The 22,999-nt window shown below is 40.9% G+C and overlaps 1 protein-coding gene across 7 annotated transcripts in view; it reads left to right on the top strand.

Moving 5' to 3' along the window:
• The window catches only part of DENND2B (DENN domain containing 2B), a 150,369-nt gene that overhangs the window by 58,274 nt on the left and 69,096 nt on the right, over positions 1 to 22,999 (top strand). For 3 of the 7 annotated variants that reach the window (XM_079307571.1, XM_079307572.1, XM_079307573.1), the window contains one exon: positions 6,322 to 6,426. In XM_079307571.1, the coding sequence (XP_079163697.1) occupies positions 6,347 to 6,426 (80 nt within the window). In that variant the 5' untranslated portion in view covers positions 6,322 to 6,346. Of the gene's footprint in view, positions 1 to 6,321; positions 6,427 to 17,195; positions 17,308 to 19,641; positions 21,940 to 22,999 lie in introns of those variants that run through there. The other 4 variants (XM_079307574.1, XM_079307570.1, XM_079307569.1 and 1 more) reach the window with 4 other exon arrangements.

Genomic DNA, 22,999 nt, shown 5'->3' with positions numbered 1-22,999 from the left:
GGGTAACTGCCAAGAGCTAAAGAGACAGACCCAATGTTGTTCTCATATCTTTGTACAAGCCAAGACTACTTTGGCCAGTGTTTTCCACTTATATCCATGAGGTCTCCAGCCCATACCTCATCCTCCCAGGGTGCTTTTATATCATAATATTGAGACAGTCCATGCAAATGAATAATTTCATTTGCATTAGCACTGGCAGCTTGGGTCTCATGGACAGGACCTGCTTCTGGGAGATGCTGGCTCAGAGCAGTCACTAACACACAGTGATCTAACCAGAAGGACATTCATGGTATTGCCACATATCAGCTCTTGTGCTTACTGAGGTGTCCAAAGGTGATTGCCCTTCTTCCCATCATGTATCATTAAAACACTTGCAAGGCTAATAATGCTAATAATTTCACAATTCTAACTCTAGCAGAGCTCTGAGTGGAAGCTGCATGTGCCTGATGGTAGGAAGGGAGGTGTGCTGAGAACTCTGGGTGCAGCAGCTTGCTCTGTAGGATGGCTATAAGCTGTGCTTGGCCTCAGATGATGCTCTGACAAATCAAAACAAAGCAGTTGCAAAGCCAGTCTACTTCTCAGCTGTCTGGCAGACTTTGTCAGTCAGCCTTGGTGTGAGGAGGGTTCAGTCATGGGTGTCAGCTCAACTGGGAAGTTCCTTCTAAGACTTACTAAGAGTTTCATCTTTGTTTGTTCACTCTGTGAATAGCATTGGGATGTTTTTAGGGACTGGTCACACCCTGTGGGAAATACCAAAGGACACTCTATTTTCTCACAATATTCTTTGTGACACAAGAGATATTAATGAAAAAGAATCTTTGTTCCTCGAAGCTAACCAACTCTCATTCCTTAGTAAATTAATAATCTTATTTTTGTGTCACAAGAAGCAATTAATTATTGTGCAAATGGTGTTGATGTTGCTATTAGAGCATTATGACATCACTGAGGAGTAAGCAACAGGAACAGGTGAGCTCCTGTGAATCAAATGGTTGTTTTTATGTAAAAATCCTAAGGATGAAGGGATAGAACAAGGGAAGACTAATACCAAAGAATTGTGATATATGTTTGGCATAATTTCTGAGCAGACTCTACCCTGGTACCTCAAATCAAGATATTTAAACTTGAAATAGTCAATGTATTTTTAAAACCCAAACCTTTTCTTTAGCCTACACAGGGAAATACTAATTTCTGATTCAATATCAGATATATATTCTGTTCATGCCTCCTTCTCTAAATGTGTTCCTTGATTTTCATGTTTTTCTTCCATTTGGAAGCTAGGACTTCCAAAGGATTGCCCTAGGACTGCCAAGGGTAATAAAGGAGCTGAGCACTGAGTTCTTACCTAATTCAGGCATTTGGTTTGGACTGCCATGTATTTCAAGTGAGGTCTGTTCTCTCCACCAGGTAGGTATTGAGGCATTGCCCATTTTCAACTGGGTGGAAGAATAGCTTGGAAGAAGATAAATGAAGTTATAAGAAGATAAAGTAGGGCAAGTAAGACAGAACAAAGGCACAAAATAGGAAAGACCAAGAACATCAGAAAAGGGAAAAGCATCTTAGGTGACAGAAAAACAGGAAAGAAGGGAGAAAGGTGAGTTGAGAGCTGTCTTTGCTTTAAGCAGGGTGTCTGCTTTTCACCTGCCTGGGGGAAGTAACTTCTTTCTCCTCCAGTGTCAGTTTCCCAGTAGTATCAGTTCAGTTGAGTGGTGGCTGAACTGCTGAGAGGGTGGTTTTGGCATTGCAAGGGCCAATGGCAACAAACTCGCCACTCCTGCTGGTTGTGTAGGAAGTCTGTACTACAAGTACAGCTGCCATCCAGCTGTGAAAGCTTAGCAGAGAGTCTGGTCACTGACTTGGTTGGAAACAGGCTGTGGATTGTAGGGATGGAAATTTTGGATGAGACTGGAGTGAATCCCCATCCAGAGAACAGGTATTCCTAATGTAGTTCTGGTCACAGTGTTCTCAGGAGTCTCTGCAGGCGCCCTCTCAAGGCAGGAATCTTTAAACCTTTGATTGGACTTTCCAGTTCATCAGAGCTGACGTTGTTCTGGAAGAACATCATTATCTGTTTTACTGGAAGGGAGTAGGCCAATTTCCACAAAGCAGGCTGCAATTTCTAAATGAGTTCAGCTGTACTACACCTCTTGACTTGTGGGCACGCTCCCTTAAAGCACTCAGAAAGCAAAATAACATGTTAAGCTAACTTCTTAATGGCTAAAGCCATTCTGTTGCAGCTATTGTTAAGAGAAAAATAAGTAGACTTATCAATTATTGTGAATACATTGATGAAAGTTTGTATTTACTGTAATTTTTCAAAAACATGGGTTTGGTTTAGCAGCCTGTAGTTCTTTCCTGTTATGCCTCCAGGTCTCTGCTGTGTGGGGCAAACCAAAGGAGTAATATTTTCCCATATTTTCTAGATCCCAGATCAGTGGAATTTCAGGGGAAAAATAATCTGCATGAAAAAGCTTCAGAACTCAAGATCTCAAGTAGATTTCAAGCCTTGTTAGTGATAATGCCAGGAGAGGGCTTGGGAACCTACATTGAAAGGCTCCCTTCTCAAGTCATCAGACCCACATGTAAATTCTTCTTCTGGGTTCAATGGTATTCACCTTCCACAGAAGGACAGGAAGGAATCAGTTCTTGGAATGTGCTAATTGATGGGCACTGTGCATTAGAAAGCAGGAGGTTTTCTTGAGACCTTAAGAGGTTATGAACTGATTAAAGCACTCTGAGTTGCCTTGATTTTTCAGGTGCTTACTTCAAGCCTCACTCCTCATCCCACTCCCATTCACAGCTTTCAGTGAAAAGCAACGGCCACTTTTTCACCAGTGGAACTGAGAGTGGGTGCTTCCAAAGTCTAGAGATGCTTTAGGAAATTAAGAATAATTTTAAACTGCAGAGGGGAGGAGCAGAGGATTTATCCATCCCCTGCTAACACCTGTTAATGGAATTAGGCATTCAGTGACACTGTGCTGCTCATTAGCCCAAAGTGCCCTCAGCACCCATAAAAAAGCTCCAAGCCACAGTTTAATTTTAGAAGTGCAAGTATACCATTAAAAGGGGAGAAGATTGTCCATAAGGGATATTCTGTCATTGGAGTTTCCTGCAATGATGGAGATCTGTTAGGGAACATCAGCTTTGAAGCAGCCCTTTTTAGTCAGGATGCTGAACCTTGCCTGGTATGAGCCACAGATCCCATGTTGCCATCACATACTTTCTCTCATGTTTGTCTGTCATCTTTACTTTTTGGTCCTGGTAAATGGTCTCTGGAGGTTTTAGGCAAAATTGATATAATGATTCTACCATTTGGGCTCATCAAATTGCCAGTTTGAGAGTTGTCCTAATCAAATTAGTGAAATCATGTCTAGAGCAAAGCACAAATTATGGCTAAATAAAGGTTTCAGAGGAATTATTTACATTTACAAATAAAACAGGATTTTGCATTTTTAGACCAGGTTTATTAGATGGTTTATGAGGCAATAAGAATCTGTGACTGACTATTTTTGGACTTCTTTTTAACAGTATGTCACAATACTTGAGAGATTTTAGTTTCCATTGCTTTGTGAAGATTAATTTGCAAATACTGTAATGAAGAATGCTCTCACCCAAGCCCAAGGGATGTGATTCTGACCCTACAAGATTCAATAAACTTGCAGTCTGTCAGATTCATTTGAAGGTTCTAAAATAACTTTCTACATGACCACAACATTTAGTTAGTTTTTTTTTTTTCCTTGTTCTTTGCCTCTGTTTTATTTTTTTCCCTTTAGTTTTGGAGTGATGTGAATGGGTGGGTGGGTTTTTGGGGTGATGTAAGTCCTTTCTGCCAGGCACCTCTGTAAATGTCTGATACTTTTCTGCTTTGTTCATGTTGCTTGCATATTCTCAGAATATGCTGGAATGATACCAGCATCACCTGCAGTAAAATATTAACCAAAATAAGCATTAAAGACAAATTGAATAGAAAAGTCAGTGGATATCACCACATCTATCACAGTCTCAACTGCATGGGAAGGAACAGGCTTATATCACTAAATCTGAAGTATCTTGAGAAATTGTCTTTAGGAACTCAATTTATCTTTAGTTGAAAACAAACCACTTTGTTCTACTTGACATTTAAGGTGGCTTTGAAATGTGAGATTTAAACAATCACTCCTTTTAAATGTTGACAAAAATAATTTTTATCAAACTTTGTCATACTTTTCTTCTCCTCCCCTCCCCATCAGATTTTGGGTATGGGAAAAATGGGCTCTCAAAAACAGCAGCATAAAAGTACACTATATATTTTTTTTAACATATCAGATCAGTATCCCATTTTTTTGAGGATCTCTTCAGCTTATTTTTGTCTTGAACAGAAAAACAAACCTTGGAAAATTAATGTTATGCATGAGTGCTAACTATTATTTTTCTCCTTATGCCATCTTTATCTCTCTTATTTTTCTCACATTAAGCTCTAGTAAGTGATTTAGATTTAAGACAGTAGAAGTATTGAACTGGTGAGTGGAAAACATTAAAAAAAACCTGCTTACTCTTTGTGGAATGTGCAGTCCTAGAAAGCTTGGCCAGCATTAGCAGGCTTCCTTTTTTGTCCAGAGCAATCCCTTTTCCAGTCGGAACAGGCAGTTCTGTAACAGTCCTGTAATCTTGATAATGTAACGCTAACAAAAACAATGAGACATTGCAGGAATTTAGGGAGCTACAGTGCAGAAAAAAATGTTACCAAGCAGGGGAAAAGAATCTCTACTTAATCTGGGAAAATTGATACAAAACAGCAGAGAAGGACAAGTAGACCTGGAGTCTGTGGTCAGTGTGATTGACTCTGCCTCTGAATCTGCAGATTTTCTGACTTTGTTTGTGGCAGAAGTACTTGGAATAAAGTGGTTTAGAAAATATCCTTTGACTGTGATAGGTCTGTTAGTACATGGATTTTTGTGTGTTGTCAGTCCCCAGCTTGCTTTGCAGCATCACATTACAGTGGCTTCTCAAGCAGTCTGGACTTCCTGTGGGTTTGAGTAAACAAGAAGTTTTGTAACACTCCTTATTTTTGCATTAGCTGTGCTGTTAATGGTTGTAAAAATTGGTAGTTCTGGTCAGACCTTGGGTGGCAGTGCTGTAAACCAAGGTAGATATTTTAGTTTATAAACTAAGCAGCATCTCAGAAACCACCCTGACCAGTGCCAGCAGAACCACAGAATTCTTCACAAATGACTCTTGTAGCATCAGGTGGAGTAAATACTGTTCATTTTCCTTCTCAAGGGACTCTGCTGGTATTTTAAGAATCTTACCATGACATACATTCCTCCCTCATTTTGCAAAATATTTCTCAAGGGATTACAATGACAGAAGGAAATGGCCACTAAGAGCTGTGCTTTACCCTGGAGAAACATGGGATATAGTCAATGTAGGGGTACAATATTAGGGATATTCCTGCTTTTGCATCCCTTGGATAACATCCTGGCCTTTATCCACATCATCATGTCCTCCCTCCAGTCACAGCATGACATTGCTATTAAGACAGGAGAATGAAGGCAAAATAAATCATGGTACTGGGCTGTTTCTTTGCCAGTGTGTAGCAATGTCACAGAAGTGAGACCCATCTTTTGGGCACCTAACTTTATACACAGGGCTGAAACTAAGTTCACTGCTTTTGGAATAATGACAAATTGCTAAAAAACCAGCTAGGAATTGATAAAGATTCTTTAAGCTATCTGAGGTTTTAAAAGTGCCCTAAGAGAGCTTTAATTAAAAAATCCTGAGATCAATAGAGAAAACTGCTTGTGATATTTTTATAACACAAGCAGATTTGAAAATTATATTAAAAAATCCATAATCGAATAAATTTCACTATTAGAAAATATTTCCATAATAGAGCTGCACTTTAAAGGTGAGAAAGCTTCTTTATTCCTTGGAATAGCTGTGGTGTGGTCAAACTTCCAGTCACAGCTATGGTGTTTGCAAATATCACACAGTGCTGCTGCTGCCATCTCCACATACTCTGGTGGATGGAAGAACCACACCAAAGCTGTGATGGTTTGTGAATTTGGTATCAAGCTCTGTTATCAGACTGGCCAGCACCTGAAGAACATACCTATTTCTCATAAGTTATCTCCATTTATAGCACTGAGCTCTGATAAACTTGGCTGTGGATGTGCAATAGCAGCAGTAGAGAGGTAGAGTTTTATTTTTCAGAATCATGACTACACTGATTGCATTTCATAGAATGAAAAGCAACTTGGAGTTCTGCCTTTACACAGCATAGTTGTTCAAGGAGTTAATTGTCATTTGGGCTTGTTGAAGCTTAATTGACTTTTCTTCTCACAGATATCCACATTTCTAGAAAGCAGAAATGACCATGACTGCCAACAAGAACAGCAGTGTCAACAGCAGAGCTGGAGGGAGTAAAGTGCCTCAGGACACTCTGGATAGGTAAGTGAAGAACTGCAGGATTTGTAGATTTTGGCTGAATTTGGTCTGTGTTTGGAACAAGATATCTGTTCACGGGCAAGCAACCTCTATTCCAACACAGAGAGAGCTTTGCTGGGCTGGGGGAAGTTTTTTGTAGGGTGTGGAGAAGCCAAGGTATGAAGAAAGGTTGTTTCTTGTTGACTGACTGCTGCTCATGGGCTGGTTATTGCAAGGAAAGACCTATGTGGAAGGTGCTGTATAAAGCTCAGAAATTTTGAATTTTGAGTTCCTCAGCCATGTGATTGCATGTTAGCTTTGCTGCACTACTAGTTTATGCTTTGTGTCCCATTTCCTCTGCTGTACCTGCCTTCACAGACCAAGGTCAGACTGTCTCCTGTTGCAGGCCAGGCAGCAGGTGAGAAATGGATGAATGTAAAGTACAGGGCTCATCTCTATTGCTTTGCTTCTTTGTCCTTTCTGTAGCATTAAAATAATTTGCAAAGTAGATTACCCTTGTAATTCACAGTTAGGGGAAAAACTAAACTTTTTAAAATGTGCAGTCAAAGAAAGATGCAGACAACCAGCAGCCATTCTGATGTTTTTTATTAGGTATATTATTCTGTGGTAGAGCTCAGCAGAGTTGAGCTCCATATCCTTGTACACTTCTCAGTTTGTGTGTTTGCCATTTCCTAGTACAAAATAGCACAAAGATAAAATAATGAGGGGCCAGGGTGACTTAAGGAATTTCTAGAGGGATAGTCATACATAGATATAAAACCAGTTCCCTAATTATCTCTGAATTTATCAAGTTGTTTATTGTCCTTCCACCAGTGCAGACAGATTGGTGCTGGGAACTTAGGTCTAGACTTTGGCAAACTTTGGACAAGTCTTTTGTTCCGAAATGGTTTCCATTCTCAATAGTTTAGAATGTACTGTGGGATACTAAGTTATTAGACAGTAACTGTCAAATAAACTCTTCCCTTGTCATCATCTGTTTGAATCAGAATTTGTCAGGAAAAGATTTTATAAGTATAAGAGCCTGAAGCTAAAGAAAATCTTTAAGTTGCATTTACACAAGTGAGGAGATGAATAGGTGGTCATGCACCATTTCTCCATCCATTATTTTGCCTTCTGTAATCTCCACCTGTCTCTGAGAACCCTGCAAGAGGATGTTATTTGAGTCAACCATGAGCATTCTTCATTTGAAGCAGACTGTAAATCAGTGTTGTAAGTGCTGGCATCATAAAAGTGTAAAGCTTGCAAAATTTGTTGTAAACATGTTCAAGGATTTACTTAGACTGAACAGTCAATGTCTCTGTTCAGAGTGGGATTTAACTGGGCATTTGGAAACCTGCAAATGCACTTTATATTCTGTGGTAGCAGAGTTTGTTACTGTTGATACTAGTATAACACAGGTGTAGCAGTCTCCTGGTTGCTAAGATATATTTTTAGAGTTATTTTCTTGTCAGTCTTAGTTTTGGTGGGGTTTATTGTTTCAAGATTGCTCAGTTGATGATCTTAAAGGTTTTTTCCAACCTCAGTGATTCTAAGATGCAAGGTGTGATTCAAAGATATGGTAATATTGGCTGGTTCAACATTTTGTGATTCTTTATAGGTCAGAAGCAAAGTCTCTGGAAGTCTTTCTAATTACTTTGGCTGTGAATCACATCCCTGTAGATCATGGATTTAAATTTTAATAATAAAAATCCTCAGTGGAAAAAAGGTGCCTCCATGTAAATATCCATACAGCTGTATGCTTTGCAGGCATTAAGACTCTTCCAGTAACTAAAATTCCCTTCACCCTCACCAAAGTGGGAATTAACTGTCATAAATCACCAGAGTAATTTTTTGACCAGAGTTGTTTGAATGGCACTTCAGGAAATGAGGGAAAGACAGAGAGCAGAGCAAGGGAGGATAGCTGTGAGTTTCACCTGAGAAAGTGGTGATGGGATTCATGGTTTTCTGCTGTAAGCACAAGAGGGGAAAAAACCTCTTGGCTCTAAAGAAAGTGAAGTATTTTAAATATAACCACAGTAATGCATTTTTTTTTTAAGTTGCCTGAAGTTCATTCACCACTTGTTAAAAACTGAGATTTTTGTGTGGTAGGAGGGAGTGCTCTGAATGGGAAAATTGGAGAATGATGACAAGGGTAGTTGAAGGTAGGAAACATTTTCACTACAAGTCAAGAACAGATTGACTGTGACCCTTCATCCTAGAAAGGGAAGGATTGAAGAGGAAGAGGAGTATCTGAAATGATATATGGAACAGAGATGATAAATAGGGAAAAAAATATTCCTTCAATTTAAGAACTAATACATATCCAATGAAACATGAAACTCACTGTTGTGTGCTGCTGCAATCAGACAAATCCATGGAAGAAAAGTGTTCCAAAACCTTTTAGTCACAGAAATAGAATCTGTGAGCCAACAGACTCTTAAGCTGGTTAAGTTGCTCTGCACGTTCTTATTCTCTTCTCCAGGCACCTGCCAAATCTCATGGTCAGTGACTGAACCTTGGACCAGGAATGTATTTTAGTCCAAGCCAGTGGGAACATTCTGACGTTGCTTGGAACAAGAGTTAGTTACAGGAAGCAAATTGGAGAAATTGCAGAAGGGTGGTTATGCTTACAGAAGGAGACTCTGGCTTTCAGTGAACTTCCAGGGTACAACTTTAATCCTTCCTTGTGAGTCACTGAGGTGAATGCCAAGGAATGGAAGGATAGGAAAGCACCTTGTGTGTAGCTTGAAGTGACTTCTCAGCAATTCTGGCAGAAAGCAGCTCTGTGAAATCTTAAACCTTCAGCAAGGGACAATGCCCATGGCACGACTGCAGCTAGTGCACAGCCATGACCCTTTTGCATCAAATGATTTTGACTGCACCATAGTCACAAGGATAGTAACTCTGAGGAAGCCTTAAGAGGACAGAAGTCACAGAAAGGCATGGTGGTGTTTGTAGCTCTCTCTCCTTACAATGTGGCTTGCCTTCCCTTAGCAAATGATTTAATATTTATCTGGAATATTTGTGTTTTATCAGATACTCTATTCATTATAAGGTATTTGTCTAAAGCTTGTGTTTTCTCCAGTGCAAACAAAGGTAAATGTAGAAATAGCTTCACTATCTTTGACTCAAAAATTATCTTTACACTCTACTGTATTAAAACAAGGCAATAGTTATGTCTATGAAGTCATCCTCTAGTCAGCAAAATACAGCTTTCAAATATGTAGGATGTGTATTATAACAGATACAAGAAGTAAAAAAAATCCTGAACAAAATAATAGTATATTAATATATTATTATAACTTAAAATTGCAGTTCAGTTTGAGATGCTAAGTGCAACAAGGGGCAATCCAGAGCTGAGAAACAGAGCTGTGTGGCTACATAACTTCTGCAAATAACTCTTCATGTCTTTGCCTCTGGCTAACATGCAGCTCTTAACTCTGCATCTCAAGGCATTTTATACACTTGAGCCTTGTCATCTGCTGCAGTTGCTGAAGTACAGGAAGGGTTTGTTTTTAGAGGATCCCACTGATTTAGTTTTTTATCTGAGCTTTTTGCCTGAGGCATGAATAACATATACTGGAGATGCAGACTTCTTCCAGTGTATTTGTAAGGGGCAGAATTTCTCTTTCCTGTAAAATTTTCTGTGGTGCAGTCTGCCTTATGTATGGGCCACACCTTGGAGAATAGGAGAGAGCTTTAGAAAGCAAAAAAAAAAAAACATTTTACAAAAATAATTACAGTGAACAAAAATTAAGTTTGCCGCAAGTAAATATTTTACTAGCATGGTGGCTTTGGTGGAAAATATAGAGGGACTGTTATGATGAGCTAGAACAAACATCTTTCAAATTTAGTGTCTCAGTTTGATTTGGGAAGATAGTCCTTTTCCACAACTGGAATCAGGGATGGTTTCTGCTTAGGCTGTGTCTGAGGAAAACTCTGAGGCTCTGTGCCTGAGGAAAGCTATGCCACTGGAATCACAGGAGTTTTGTCACAGACTGGATTTTGTGATGTGGATTGTTGTCTTTCCACCCAATCTCCACAGGAAAGGTGGTGTCCTCACAGAGGATGTTGGTGGAGGGTGTTCTCCAGCTGAGCAATCATGATTTATTGGCACTGGGGGTGCTGATGTCACGAGGTGCTATAGCAAGAGACCAGAGATTTGTGCCAACAAAGGATTACATCTGCAAATCACCATGAGCACAAAGTTGCAAAAATGACATTCATAAAACTTTTTTCTAAATGCTTTTAGTTGAATCTTTGAACCAAATACACTCTTACTTGGTTAAAACTGAAATCTGATATCATGAGTTTGATCTTTCTTCTTACTTGGGAAGAACTGAGTGAGTACTCACAAACCTCTAAATACAGGCTTTGGTTTTTATCTCCCAGCAGCGTGTGAGGACATTCCTGCTGTCACTGACAGTTTGTCACCCCCATTAGCCTAATGTGCTGAGATATGTTTGCACCAACTTTGTGACTCAGAACTTTTTCCTTCTTCAGAAATTCAGTTAATAGGACAGAATTTTAATTGGTGGAGCTACTTTACCTCCAGTGAAGGCAATACAGATGCACCACATTGTCTGGACTAATATAACCAGAGACACAGGAGCATTTCAAATGAATTGTTTACAATTCTTTAAGTATCAAATTAAATAATGGCTTACATTTCTTAACAAAGTAAGCTGATAGTTGGTTAGTAGAAATATTGTTTTGGGTTGGTTTCCTGTCTCCATCATGCACACAGATCCATGCTCAGCTGTTTCACATGCGTGTCAAGGTCTTGTGGTTTATTACTGCATTTCTCTCAAGACACAAACAACCTAAGAAAGAAACTAAGAAACTTCTAGAAAAATCTTAGTTGAAGGAAGACTTTGCCTGTGCTTCAGCCTCTAAAGCTTGAGATTTATGATCACTTCCAAAATCAGTCATATTCAAGCCAAGCCCATTGTTTTACATCAAATGTATTTATTTATTTTAAAATGAAATTAATTATTGGTCCACATTACTAAATCCAACTGAAATACTTTGTTTCCCTTGAAAGGATTATGTGGTTATGGGCTGGGCAGAAGTCTAGAAATATTTTGCCTTAGGAATTGACACCTCCAGAATTCTTCAATAAAAGAATGTGTAGATACATTCAGTGCTGGAGTTAAGCACGCTCTGCTGTAAGTACTGGAGTAGGGCTGGCAGTTTTTTTCTCTGCTGGCTTGTCCTTAGAGTTCTTTATTCTCTTCCCTTTCCACAGTAAATTTTTCATTTCAAACATAATCTCGTGTCTTGAGGAAAACTTATGTATTTAGGGAGAATAGTCATCTTCGGAGAGGCAATGTCTGTGCAGGACTTCTCTCATTCTGAGATATCCCTTCATGGATGCAAATGTAGGGCTTTTTGTTTGTGTTATCAGATATGCAACAATACAACTTTAATTCTTATTCATTCAATCCTTCTGCTACTCCTAATATAAGAAAAAAATGCAAATTAACCAGTGGTCCTGAGCTCTGTGTTGCACTGTAGGCACTTCCCAAGTTTGTCAGGTCATTCATCCAGATGTGATCCAGTCTGCCTGCACTGGCAATGAATTATTTTGTGACTAATGCAGAAGAGCTGTGTCCACATCCAGCACTGATGGCTCCAGGGGCAGATAGGGCAGGACAGCACTGAACAACTCCCAACCATCAGTTACAGAGCCTTGGAAGGGAGGTAACTCTGCATCCACCACAGCAGAGCCCTGGTCCTACTTAAAAAAAATATTACAGTAAGTTAAACAAAATGTAATTAATTGCATTTATGTATTTCATGTGAATATAAATGTAAAGACTACAAGATTTATTGCATACTGAGTTTTCTGACTGGAGAACACTTTGAAGAATGCAATACCTTGCAAATCAAAAGATGCATCTTCAGCTCTCTGTGTTGCTCTAAAGCAATGAGGTTTTGATCTTATTGGAAATTATGTGTGTAGTTTTCCCACTAATTTTTGTGTGATTGCTAAAGTATTTTCTCATCTCTTACTCTTTCCTTGTTTATATGTGGACAATATTCCTTAGAGTGATAGCAAAGCTGCTTGTTTCCCTTGTGGATGGCTGCATTTCAATTGCAAGTGAAAGGCTGCATTTTAATTAAAGGTGAAAGGGGCTCTCTGCCTAGGCTCACATGTAATACACAGGAACAGGGAAGGCAGCAGGTCTAGAAGTGGTTGCTGATTGTTCACAATTTTTGGGATGTTTGTGCATGGTTTGGAAGGTTAGTGGACGCTGGTTTGTGCATATTTGGGCATGCAAGTTTTATTTGAGGGCTCTAAGGAGGAAGGAGTGAAACCAGCTTGAAAAGCTGAGTCAGTTATGTATGCCTAAAGCAGGATGCCAAAGCTTTTTTTAATTTTTATTTTAAAATAAAAAAATTCTGTTGTCTCGTCAGCTGTGGGGTGGCCTGGGCTAAAACATCTCCCAGTTTTTCCAGCCACAGCAGCTGTCAAGGACTTTGTTAGAGCAGCAAAAAGCCAGTGGTATGAGTTAAACTGAATGGTCTCAGCATGTCCTAGCCTCTCCCCACTGCCTGGGCTGACTCTCTCCTCTGCTGCAGGAGATCTCCTGGCAGCTGAGCAGGGCTCAAGGCAACGAGGCACTCCACACTGGACTGCTGAGAGGGATTTTCCTGCCAAAAGTACTTGCCCACTGCTCAGAAGTATTAGTGAGAACATTTAGAACATGAGCTCTTAATGAATTTGTGAGAAAGAGAAACAACAAACCCCCTGTAGAAAATGTTTGTTACTTTAGAAGAGAACCAAGTTTTAATATTTTGACAGTGAGCTTGAGAACAGGAAGAATAGTGATCTAATAAAATTCTAAGACTAGGCAATATGCTCAGTTATTGGAACTGTGATGAAACACAGCCTTCTTATTTTGTTTAAACCACTGAGATTTAGAAAGCCATACAAATAAACTTCAGCCAAATAACAATGAAAACTGAATAACTGATATGAAATCTATTAGCAAATATTCTACCCTTTCCTTTACAAGCAGAAACAGCCTGAACCATGCAGCTGACAAATTTTCAGCAGCTCATTTCCCAGCAGTGCAGAGTTTAATTTGGTTCAGAAGGGAATAAGAGCTGTTCTTTACCCTGTAAGCTGTAGGTGCATTTGGAACATGAAGCTCTGGCAGCTCTGAACTGGGCCATGGGAGGTGGGAGGGCACCTACTGCCATGGGGAACAGAAACAGTTGCAGTGGGAAGGAGTCAAAGTGCTGGTTCAGATGACCCTGAAGCTGGGCAGGGTTTGAATAGAGGCTTTGACTGTCCTGCTGCCCTTTATCTGGGCCAGTGGCAGCAGTGCTGTGCTGATTTCCAATGGCCCAAGGCACGTTCCTCAGCCTGGCAGAGATGAGGAGTGCTGGAACCTCTGCAAGGCTGACAAACACTGATGGGCACAGTGCTCTACAGACACGAAAAAATGGTTTGTGAGATGAGGTGACAGCTTCTAGTCAGAGCAAGAGAAAGAACTGGAGAAGTGGACCTGCTTCTGGATGCATCCTTTGCCAAACAGTGGGCAGTGGGGAATTTTGCTGTTCCATTTCTATTGCTGGCTGGTTTCTTTCACTTTAATTTTAAAAGGCCGTGCAGGAAGAATGCACTTGTCAGTCAAACAAATCACTTTTTCTTAGTTGGAAATTGTATCAATACCTCTCTTCCATTTGCATAGGTCCCTAAGAAAACATCCCAACAAATCCTAAAATTTTGATTGAATTTTGCTTCATTAAGCTTCAGATCAAGTTGACTTTTTTATTACTTAGAGGCTATAGGAATATATGAATTCCTTCCTATTGTCATTTAATTATCATGACACTTTGAATGCTTTATGTTTTTATATGAAGCAAACCATACCTTATCATTAAAACTACTTTTTCTCTTCTATTAAGTTTATATTTTCCAAAGCCACTGGAAGCTGAAAAATTAAAAAGAGAAACTAACAAGTCTTCAAAAAACAGAGTTCTAGATGGGAGATTACACTAAAGAGGTATTTTTAATGCAGCTTTTTTGACTAACACTGCAATCTTTATTTGTTTAATCACTATATTTACAATAATGTATTCAGCAGTACTAAGATCTGAACTAAACTTAGATATTTTTACAGAAAATGATTACAAGAGCTTGATTTTGGAAATGTTTCTGATATCTTTCCAGTGCTTTCACTGCACTGAACTGTAGTGAATAAAATCAATGAGCAGGACACATGTTAAAACACTCACAGGAGTTCCCACCAATGCAGTATCAGAATCAGAACACAAGTTTTATGTGAAGTTGTTTTTTGGGTGGTGATGAGATGTGAGACCGAAATCCTCAGGGAGTAGGGCATAGTAGTCATGTGTATAACATTTTTACATCCTAATGCCAATATTCCAATTTTTCTGGAATGAAACTCTACTGCTTTCTGGACCAGGGAGATGCTGATGATTTCACTGAAAAGACCATCAAAGATGCAAGTGATGAACACTGCAAATGATATTCCATGTTCTGTGAATATCTGTCCATTTAGGAGCTAAGACACTCATCTCTTTACACTTGAGCTCTTGAAAAGCCACCAGTGTGGGAGAACAATTTCCTTTCTGTGCCCTAATCAAGTTTGGATTTGAATCAGTTGCTTAGAAATGAAAGGGTCTGTGTTGTCTTATCAGTTTCCTGCACTGTTTGGTTACCCTAAAAAGATATTTTCCACTTGGGCAGAACAGAATATTAAAGGAGACATAGCAGAATTTTGGAAGATTGAATTTGAAAGAAAGAGCTAAACATAATAAGATAGATAATATATGTTCCTTCATTGACTGGAAAAAACCCCAAGCCATTTGCCTGGGAAAGCAAAGCAAGAAGTACACAGATATAGCATTTTCACTGGCTTCACCCTCTAAATAACATAATCACTATTCACCAGGTAATAATGTGTGATGAAACTGGGAATTAGGTGAGTGCTTGATTCAGTCTCCACACTGAGCATCACCTTCAGTCTTCACACTTGAGAATAAACATAGATGGCCTTTAAAAGCAAAACAAACTGTAAGCATTTTTCTTCAAGCAGGAAAATGGGGGCTAATGGAAATACACAGGTAGTATCTGTATTATTGCAATATATACCTGCAAAAATGCCCACAGTTCCTGGGACACTTTTCCAAAACTTTTGTCACAATTGCCATCATGCACTCTGAGGTTATTTCCATTCTGGCCAGGCCCTGTGTATAGAACTGGCAGTGTGCCACAAGGGAATGTCACATTCCCTTGGCACCAGGGAACCCTGGAGCTGATGAGCTACAGGCAGCAATGTGCAGGCATCTGGTAGGATGGGCTTCAGTGCTGAAAGCAATTGTAATAGATATGATGTTCCTAATAACTAAATAGCACTTTAAAAATTGATTTATTGAGTCAATCCATAAAATTCTATTGTAGTCAATGGAATGTCAGCTCTTGTATCAGCCTGACTACTTTTTTTTGGGAGCCTAAAGATCCTGTTTGTTATTAACCAGATATGGAAATTTTGCCCAGAGTGTTCATATGTTTCTCCTGAAGCTGTTTGTTAAAGCACAATTCTTCTAAAGGAAATAATTTATGATTACCATATTAATGATGAGCTTTAATGCCAATATGTGTTAGTATTTTATTGTGAGTGAGCTATAGGAAATCGGTGTAGTAAATGAGAATTATTAATTTGTTTTCTTCTCGCTTTAGCTATAGAAAGAAAAATGTTAGGTCTGTAAAGCAGGGTCCCTTCAACATAGGTGATCCACAATACTGTGGCTGTACAGCAAGTATCTTTTTAACAAACAATTAACAGCAGCTAATAGATGGAAATGATATTTTTCATTTTTGATTCTTAGGATGAGCTCATCATGCATCACAGTTTCCTAAAAGTAAACTTTTTCCAGGCAACAACTATCTGAAGCTGTAAAAGCAGAATTCATAGCAGTGGCAGTAGCACAGAAAGGCTTTGTGATTCAAATTCTGCTAGTGAAAGGCTGAGAAGGTCCTTTAACAGCCAGTGCTGGCAGGCAGGTGGGCTGCAGGTACAGGGGACTCCTGTGCCCAGGATGGGGTAGTGTTGGTGACACTCAGGTGTGGGTGGTGCTGGTTAATCCTCCTGGTGCCACAGCATGGTATCTCCAGCTGACTCACCTTTTTTATTGTGCAGTGGGACGTTCACCCCAGGAGGCAGCTGGGGCAGAAATTTGTTCAGTCCAGACACTGAACAAATGCCCAGTGATGAGCCTGCTCTCACACCACACTCTGCCCCTCGGTTTGCTGCTGAGCTGGGAAGCCTCTCTATGTCAAAGGGGAGATGGCAGACAGCCTGTGGCCATTTGTTGGCAGAGACCTGAAAGCATTTGAATGTGGATTTTTTACCTCTCCCTTTCCTGTCAAACAGTACTGTCACCCATGTGGGCTTCAAGATAGGGGCTGAGCCTGGCAGGCTTGCTCTGTGTGTGTGTGTGTGGTTTGGTCCCTGACACAGCTTCTATAGTTTCTTTAGCATCAGGCAGCTGATTGCCTCAGCTCAGAGCTTCAGGAATGAATTGTAAGCTGTTGCTTCTTGTAACTTTAAAATAAGAACTCAATATTTGTGGGCTACCTGCTGCAAACTTCTGGCTTGCCAGATTTCCCACACGCCGGTCCTTCAAAGCCGACACGTGAGATTGCAGAGAAAGGCTTTGCTCCTGTTTTGTTAAACATTAATAGCAGTTTCCTCCCCTTAAGCACACAAAGGGACAGAGGTTTGACAAACCCTCTCTGTGTGTCATTTGCTGCTTGTCAGGTGAAGCAGGCAGTGTTCAGGGAGCTCAGAGGCTATGGCAAAGCAGGCTGGACTGAGAATTCCTCCATCTCTATTCTGCATCTTTCCAGGAGGGAAGAGCTTCTGAGTAAGTCTGGGTGGGCTGAAGTGATAGCAGTGGTGGGCAGCTGTGTGCTTGTCAGAGGCACAAGAGGAGGAAATGAAATAGAGCAGAAGGGAAGGGCATGAAGTGCCATAGCACTGAATCCTTAGTGTCCTTTCCCATTAGCAGGTTTGCAGGAGATGAACTGTCTACTCACAGGCAGGAACTCAACACCAGCTTTCTGCTTACTGAAAGTAGCTATAGCAGTAGCTTTAATTTCCAGAGTTTGCATTTCTGGTGTAGGACAAGTGACTGTGTGGGACTAAAACTCATTTTTACAGCTCTTTCCTTGCTCCCTCTGCCTCTCTTGCTCTCAAGCAGAACCTTATGTCTCTAAAGCTAAATGCCTGTTTCTCATCTATTTGATGAGATTCCTTTTTATCCTCTTTAATTCTTAAAGGTGATTTTAAAGTTACTCAGCCATGTTCATACCCATGCTAAGATGAATTTGTTTTTATTGAATAGAAAGTGTTGGTCCATTAGAGAGAGACCAGAGTTGTTATATTTAGGCTGAATATGACTGTACTTTTTCAACTGCTGAGAAGAAAACACAGCATTAAATGAGGTACTGCTGTGTGTGTTGTGTTGGTTTTGATGCCTGGTTTCAGGTTTGGTGTTTTTGTGGTATCTTTTTTTTTAATATACTTTCTGTGAAATGTGCTTTCTTGGCTATGAGACAGCTTGCATTTTTTTCTCATTGAATAAAGAGCATAAGTCACAGGTCTGTGCTTTTCAGGAAAAAATCAGTATTATGGGTCCAACTCTGTGAGGTTGTGAGGGATGTAATTTAGGGTAGAATCTGGACTTCAATTTACTGCTTCAAATATTTATTATCTGAGACCCCATGGGTTACTAGAAGGAGTCTGTTTGTGTTGTAGTCTGTATGGAGTAAATATTTTCAGAGCTGATGTATTTGTAAATGTTGCCTGTTGGTTTTTCTTGCTGCTATATACACAGATGTTGGTATTGCCTCACTTGCACCATAGCATTTTCATTTTCTGGATGTTTTGCCTCATCCTACCTATGTAGCTTCCTGTAGGGACATGAAGCTTAGTTTTGTCCTGGAGGGAAAGGATGTGTGACAGGACAAATGTCTTCTTGCTTTTAGTTGCTCTAAGTTAATGTTTACTTGCCCTAAATTAAGTAAATCATTGTGCACTGTGCAGCATTTCTGTTGCAGGGCAGTGGCCACAAAATATTTTCATCTGTAGGGTTATACTACATACAAATTCTCTCATAAGAATTAAAAAGTGAAGTGAAATGTTTATATATATTGGCCAGCTCCTTATAGAAACTAGTGTAAAACTAAATCCACAGTTTTATGAGAAGCCAAGGTCTTGTGAGAACCAAATGCTTATAAAGGATATATAAATCCCCCAGCTATTATTCTGATTCCAAATTTAGGCTTGAGATCCCACAGCTCTTGTAGGTGTGGTGTTGAAATTGGTCTGGGAGGCTAATTTCAGGCAGATGAGTAATGGACACGTTTAAGTTACCCTTGATCACTGTGAACAAAGTCATGGGGAGTGTCTTACCCTGACCTGACTCTGCTCCTGTTGACAGTAATGGGCAGCAAAGGCAGAGAGAAGCCAATGTCTGAGTCTTTTGGAAAGTTTCCTTTGGATCATGTTTCTGAATATTGGTGTGCACTGTGCTCCAGCACTGGCTGATTGTTCATTTGTTAATATGCAGTGAAACTGAATTGGGGCCAGATGTAGCCCTTGGTCAAGTTAAATTTGGCCTTGTCTGGACTCTTAGGTAAATAAGTATGATAGCAACAAGCACTGCAAGTCACAGCTTGCCTTTTTTGCCTTGTATACGTATATGTATCTGCTAGCAGATTGGGGAATAAATAGATCAAAGAGTTTTTCAAAACTCTGTTCAACTAAGGAAAAACCCCAACAACTTTTGGCTGGCCAATTTTTTGATGTGATGCTCAGTTGTGAGTATGCCCTACACATTTCCTCATTTTCCTGGCTTGTTTAGCTAAAAGTAGACTGAAGCACACTATAACCAGTCAGATATAGTAACCTAAGTTAATTTTCAGTGCAAACATTATTTAAACTGAAACTTTGTTTTTCATAAGTATACATTTGCACCAGATCAATTCCTTAAATCTTCCCATACTAACTTATGCACCAATTTGGATCTTTAGCTACTTTTCCTTATCAATACTTGATTTGTGCTAATATAAACCAGAAGAAAATCAAACACTGGTCAACAGATTTTTAAAGGAAGTGAATGAATAGAAATTCCCTCATAAATTCAAGTCAAGTATATAATTTCTTAATCTGTACAAAGCCATTGTGTTGGCCAAGGCCAAGCCCATCAGCAACGATGGCAGCGCCTCTGGGATGACGTATTTAAGAAGTGAAAAAAGTTCCTGTGCAGGAGCTATTGCAGCCAAAGAGGAGAGGAGTGAGAGTGTGTGAAAGGCACAGCCCCAAAGGCACCAAGGTCAGTGGAAGAGGAGGGGGAGGAGGTGCTCAGGCAGCAGAGCTGAGATTGCTCTGCAGCCCGTGGTGCAGCCCACGGTGAGGCAGCTGAGCCCCTGCAGCCCATGGGACCCCACGGGGATGCAGAGATCCAGGTGCAGCCTGTGGAGGAGCCCAAGCCAGAGCAGGTGGATGCCTGAAGGAGGCTGTGACCCCATGGGAAGCCTGTGCTGGAGCAGGCTCCTGGCAGGACCCGCAGACCTGTGGAAAGAGGAGCCCACGCTGGAGAAGGATTGCTGGCAGCACCTGTGAATTTGGGGTGGACCCACACTGGGACAGCCTGTTCCTGAAGGACTGCACCCTGTGGAAGAGTTAACCTGGAGCGGTTCATGAAGAGCTACAGCCATGGGAAGGACCCACCTTGGAGAAGCTTCTGGAGAACTGTCTCCCGTGGGAGACACCACATGCCGGAGCGAAGAAAGACTGTAACTATCTCCCATGGGAAAGACCCCGTCCCAGAGCAGGGGAGAAGTGTGGCTGGCCCCAGTGGCAGTGATCCTCTGCCGGAGCAGAGGAAAAGTGTTCCTGGCTCCAGCAGGAGCAACACCATTCCAAAGCAGGGGAAAAATGTTCCTGTCTGCAGCAGGAGAAGCCCCATTCCAGAGCAGGGGAAACGGGTTCCTCTCTTCAGCAGGAGAAACACCATTTCAGAGCAAGAGAAAAGTGTTCCTGTCTTCAGCAGGAGAAACACCATTTCAGAGCAGGGGAAAAGTGTTCCTGTCTTCAGCAGGAGAAACACCATTTCAGAGCAGGGGAAAAGTGTTTCTGTCTTCAGCAGGAGAAACACCATTTCAGAGCAAGGGAAAAATGTTCCTGTCTTCAGCAGGAGCAACACCATTCCAAAGCAGGGGAAAAATGTTCCTGTCTGCAGCAGGAGAAGCCCCATTCCAGAGCAGGGGAAACGGGTTCCTCTCTTCAGCAGGAGAAACACCATTTCGGAGCAGTGGAAAAATGTTCCTGTCTTCAGCAGGAGCAACACCGTTCCAAAGCAGGGGAAAGATATTCCTGTCTCCAGCAGGAGCAGCCCCATTCTGGAGCAGAGAAAAAGTGTGCCTGTCTCCAGTGGGAGAGACCCCATTCTGGAGCAAGGGAAGAGTGGAACTGTCTCCAGTGGGAATGATCCCATTCCAGAACAAGGAAAGAGTGTAGCTGTCTCCAGTGGGAATGATCCCATTCCAGAACAAGGAAAGAGTGTAGCTGTCTCCAGTGGGAATGATCCCATTCCAGAACAAGGAAAAAGTGTAGCTGTCTCCAGTGGGAATGATCCCATTCCAGAACAAGGAAAGAGAGTAGCTGTCTCCAGTGGGAATGATCCCATTCCAGAACAAGGAAAGAGAGTAGCTGTCTCCAGTGGGAATGATCCCATTCCAGAACAAGGAAAGAGAGTAGCTGTCTCCAGTGGGAATGATCCCATTCCAGAACAAGAGAAGAGTGAAACTCTCTCCAGTGAGAATGATCCCATTCCAGAACAAGAGAAGAATGTAATTCTCTCCAGTGAGAATGATCCCACTCCAGAACAAGAGAAGAGTGTAATTCTCTCCAGTGAGAAAGATCCCACTCCAGAACAAGGGAAGAGTGTAACTCTCCCCAGTGGGAGTGATCCCATGCCACAGCAAGGGAAGACTGTAATTGTCTCCAGTGAGAGCGACTCCAGACCAGAGCAGGGGACGAGTGCAATTAGTGTCTCCAGTGGGAGTGATCCTATTCTTGAGCAGGGAAAAAGTGTGACTATCTCCAGTGGGAATGACCCCATTTTGGTGCAGGGGGATAGTGTAATTGTGTCCAGTGGGAACGACCCCATTCCAAAGCAGGGGGAGAGTGTGAATGTCTCCAGTGGGAGAGACCCTGTGCCAGAACAAGGCAAGAGCGAAATAACTGTCTCTGGTGGGAACGACCCCATTCCAGAGCAGGGGAAGAGTGTGACTGTCTCCAGTGGGAGCAATCCCATTCCAGAGCAGGGGAAGAGTGTAACAACTATCTCCAGTGAGAGTGAGCCCATTCTAGAGCAGGGGAAGAGTGTGAAGAGCCCTGTCCATGAGGAAGAAGGAGCAGCAGAAACGCCGTGTGATGGACTGACTGCAGCCCCCGTTCTCCGTAGGTCTGAGCTGCGGCGGGAAAAGAGGTAGAGAAAATTGGGAGTAAAGCTGAGCTCAGGAAGAAGGGGGAGGGGTGGAGGAAAGGTGTTTTTAAGATTTGGGTTTATTTCTCATGATGCTTCTCGTGTTTGATTGTTAATTAATTGTTCCCCCCGCAAATGGTGTGATCGTAATTGGTAAGGAATATCTTCCTGTTCCTATCTCAGCCCACAAGCTTTTTGTTATATTTTCTGTTTCGTGCCCAGCTCAGGAGGGGGAGTGACAGAGCAGCTTTGGTGGGCAACTTGCATCCAGCTGCATTTAAGCACATTGGAAATGTATCAAGGGTCACATTTGTCATCATAGGTGGAATGTATTTTGCATTCCATAAGGTCAGAGCCACTGAAGAAAATTATGATAAGAGAGGCCAAGGGTATAAACTTTGAAATCTTTCCTCCTATACAGCTTGCAACTTCCAAAGATGAGACACATATACTCAATTAACAGGTTTCCTTCTCTCTTCCTTGCTTTGGCACCTCCAGGAGTCATCTTTTACTTATTAACTGCTCCCTCACCTTTCTGCTTTTCCAGGTGCCAAAAAATAAAATAAGTCCTGCATCTGATTTCTTTCTTTCAGTTGTTTACATAAAAGAAAGGTATTGTGTATGTGTGAAAAATATTACTACTGCTTCTGTCCAGAATCTGTTATGAATGTTGGGCTACCTCTTAGAAAAGAAAAAAAAAAGTGTAACTTTTGGTAAGAAAACCATTTTGCCTATCCTCAAAGGTTGCAATTAATGTGAGTGTATGTGTGAGTGACAACTTTAGTGGTGCAATTGCATAAGTGAGTGACTGGAAAGTTCACAGAGGATGGTAACACAATTTATTATGTTGGAAAAATAGTCCAAGCTTGAGACAGAGATCTTTGGTGATCAAAGCAGATAGAAATCCAGTCTTCTAAGGGACAAAAGAGAGAGGGCAAAACTTATAAAATGAAGTTAAAGATGAAGAACAAGGGCACATTTGTCTGTCTTTCATTCTAAGAGTAATGCAGTAACAAAAAGCTGTCAGACTGCTTTATCCATATTACAGAAACATGTACAAAAA

This window comes from Erithacus rubecula (genome assembly GCF_903797595.1).
Source record: "Erithacus rubecula genome assembly, chromosome: 6".
NCBI lineage: Eukaryota > Metazoa > Chordata > Aves > Passeriformes > Muscicapidae > Erithacus > Erithacus rubecula.
This window is presented reverse-complemented; position numbering and strand designations above follow the sequence as displayed.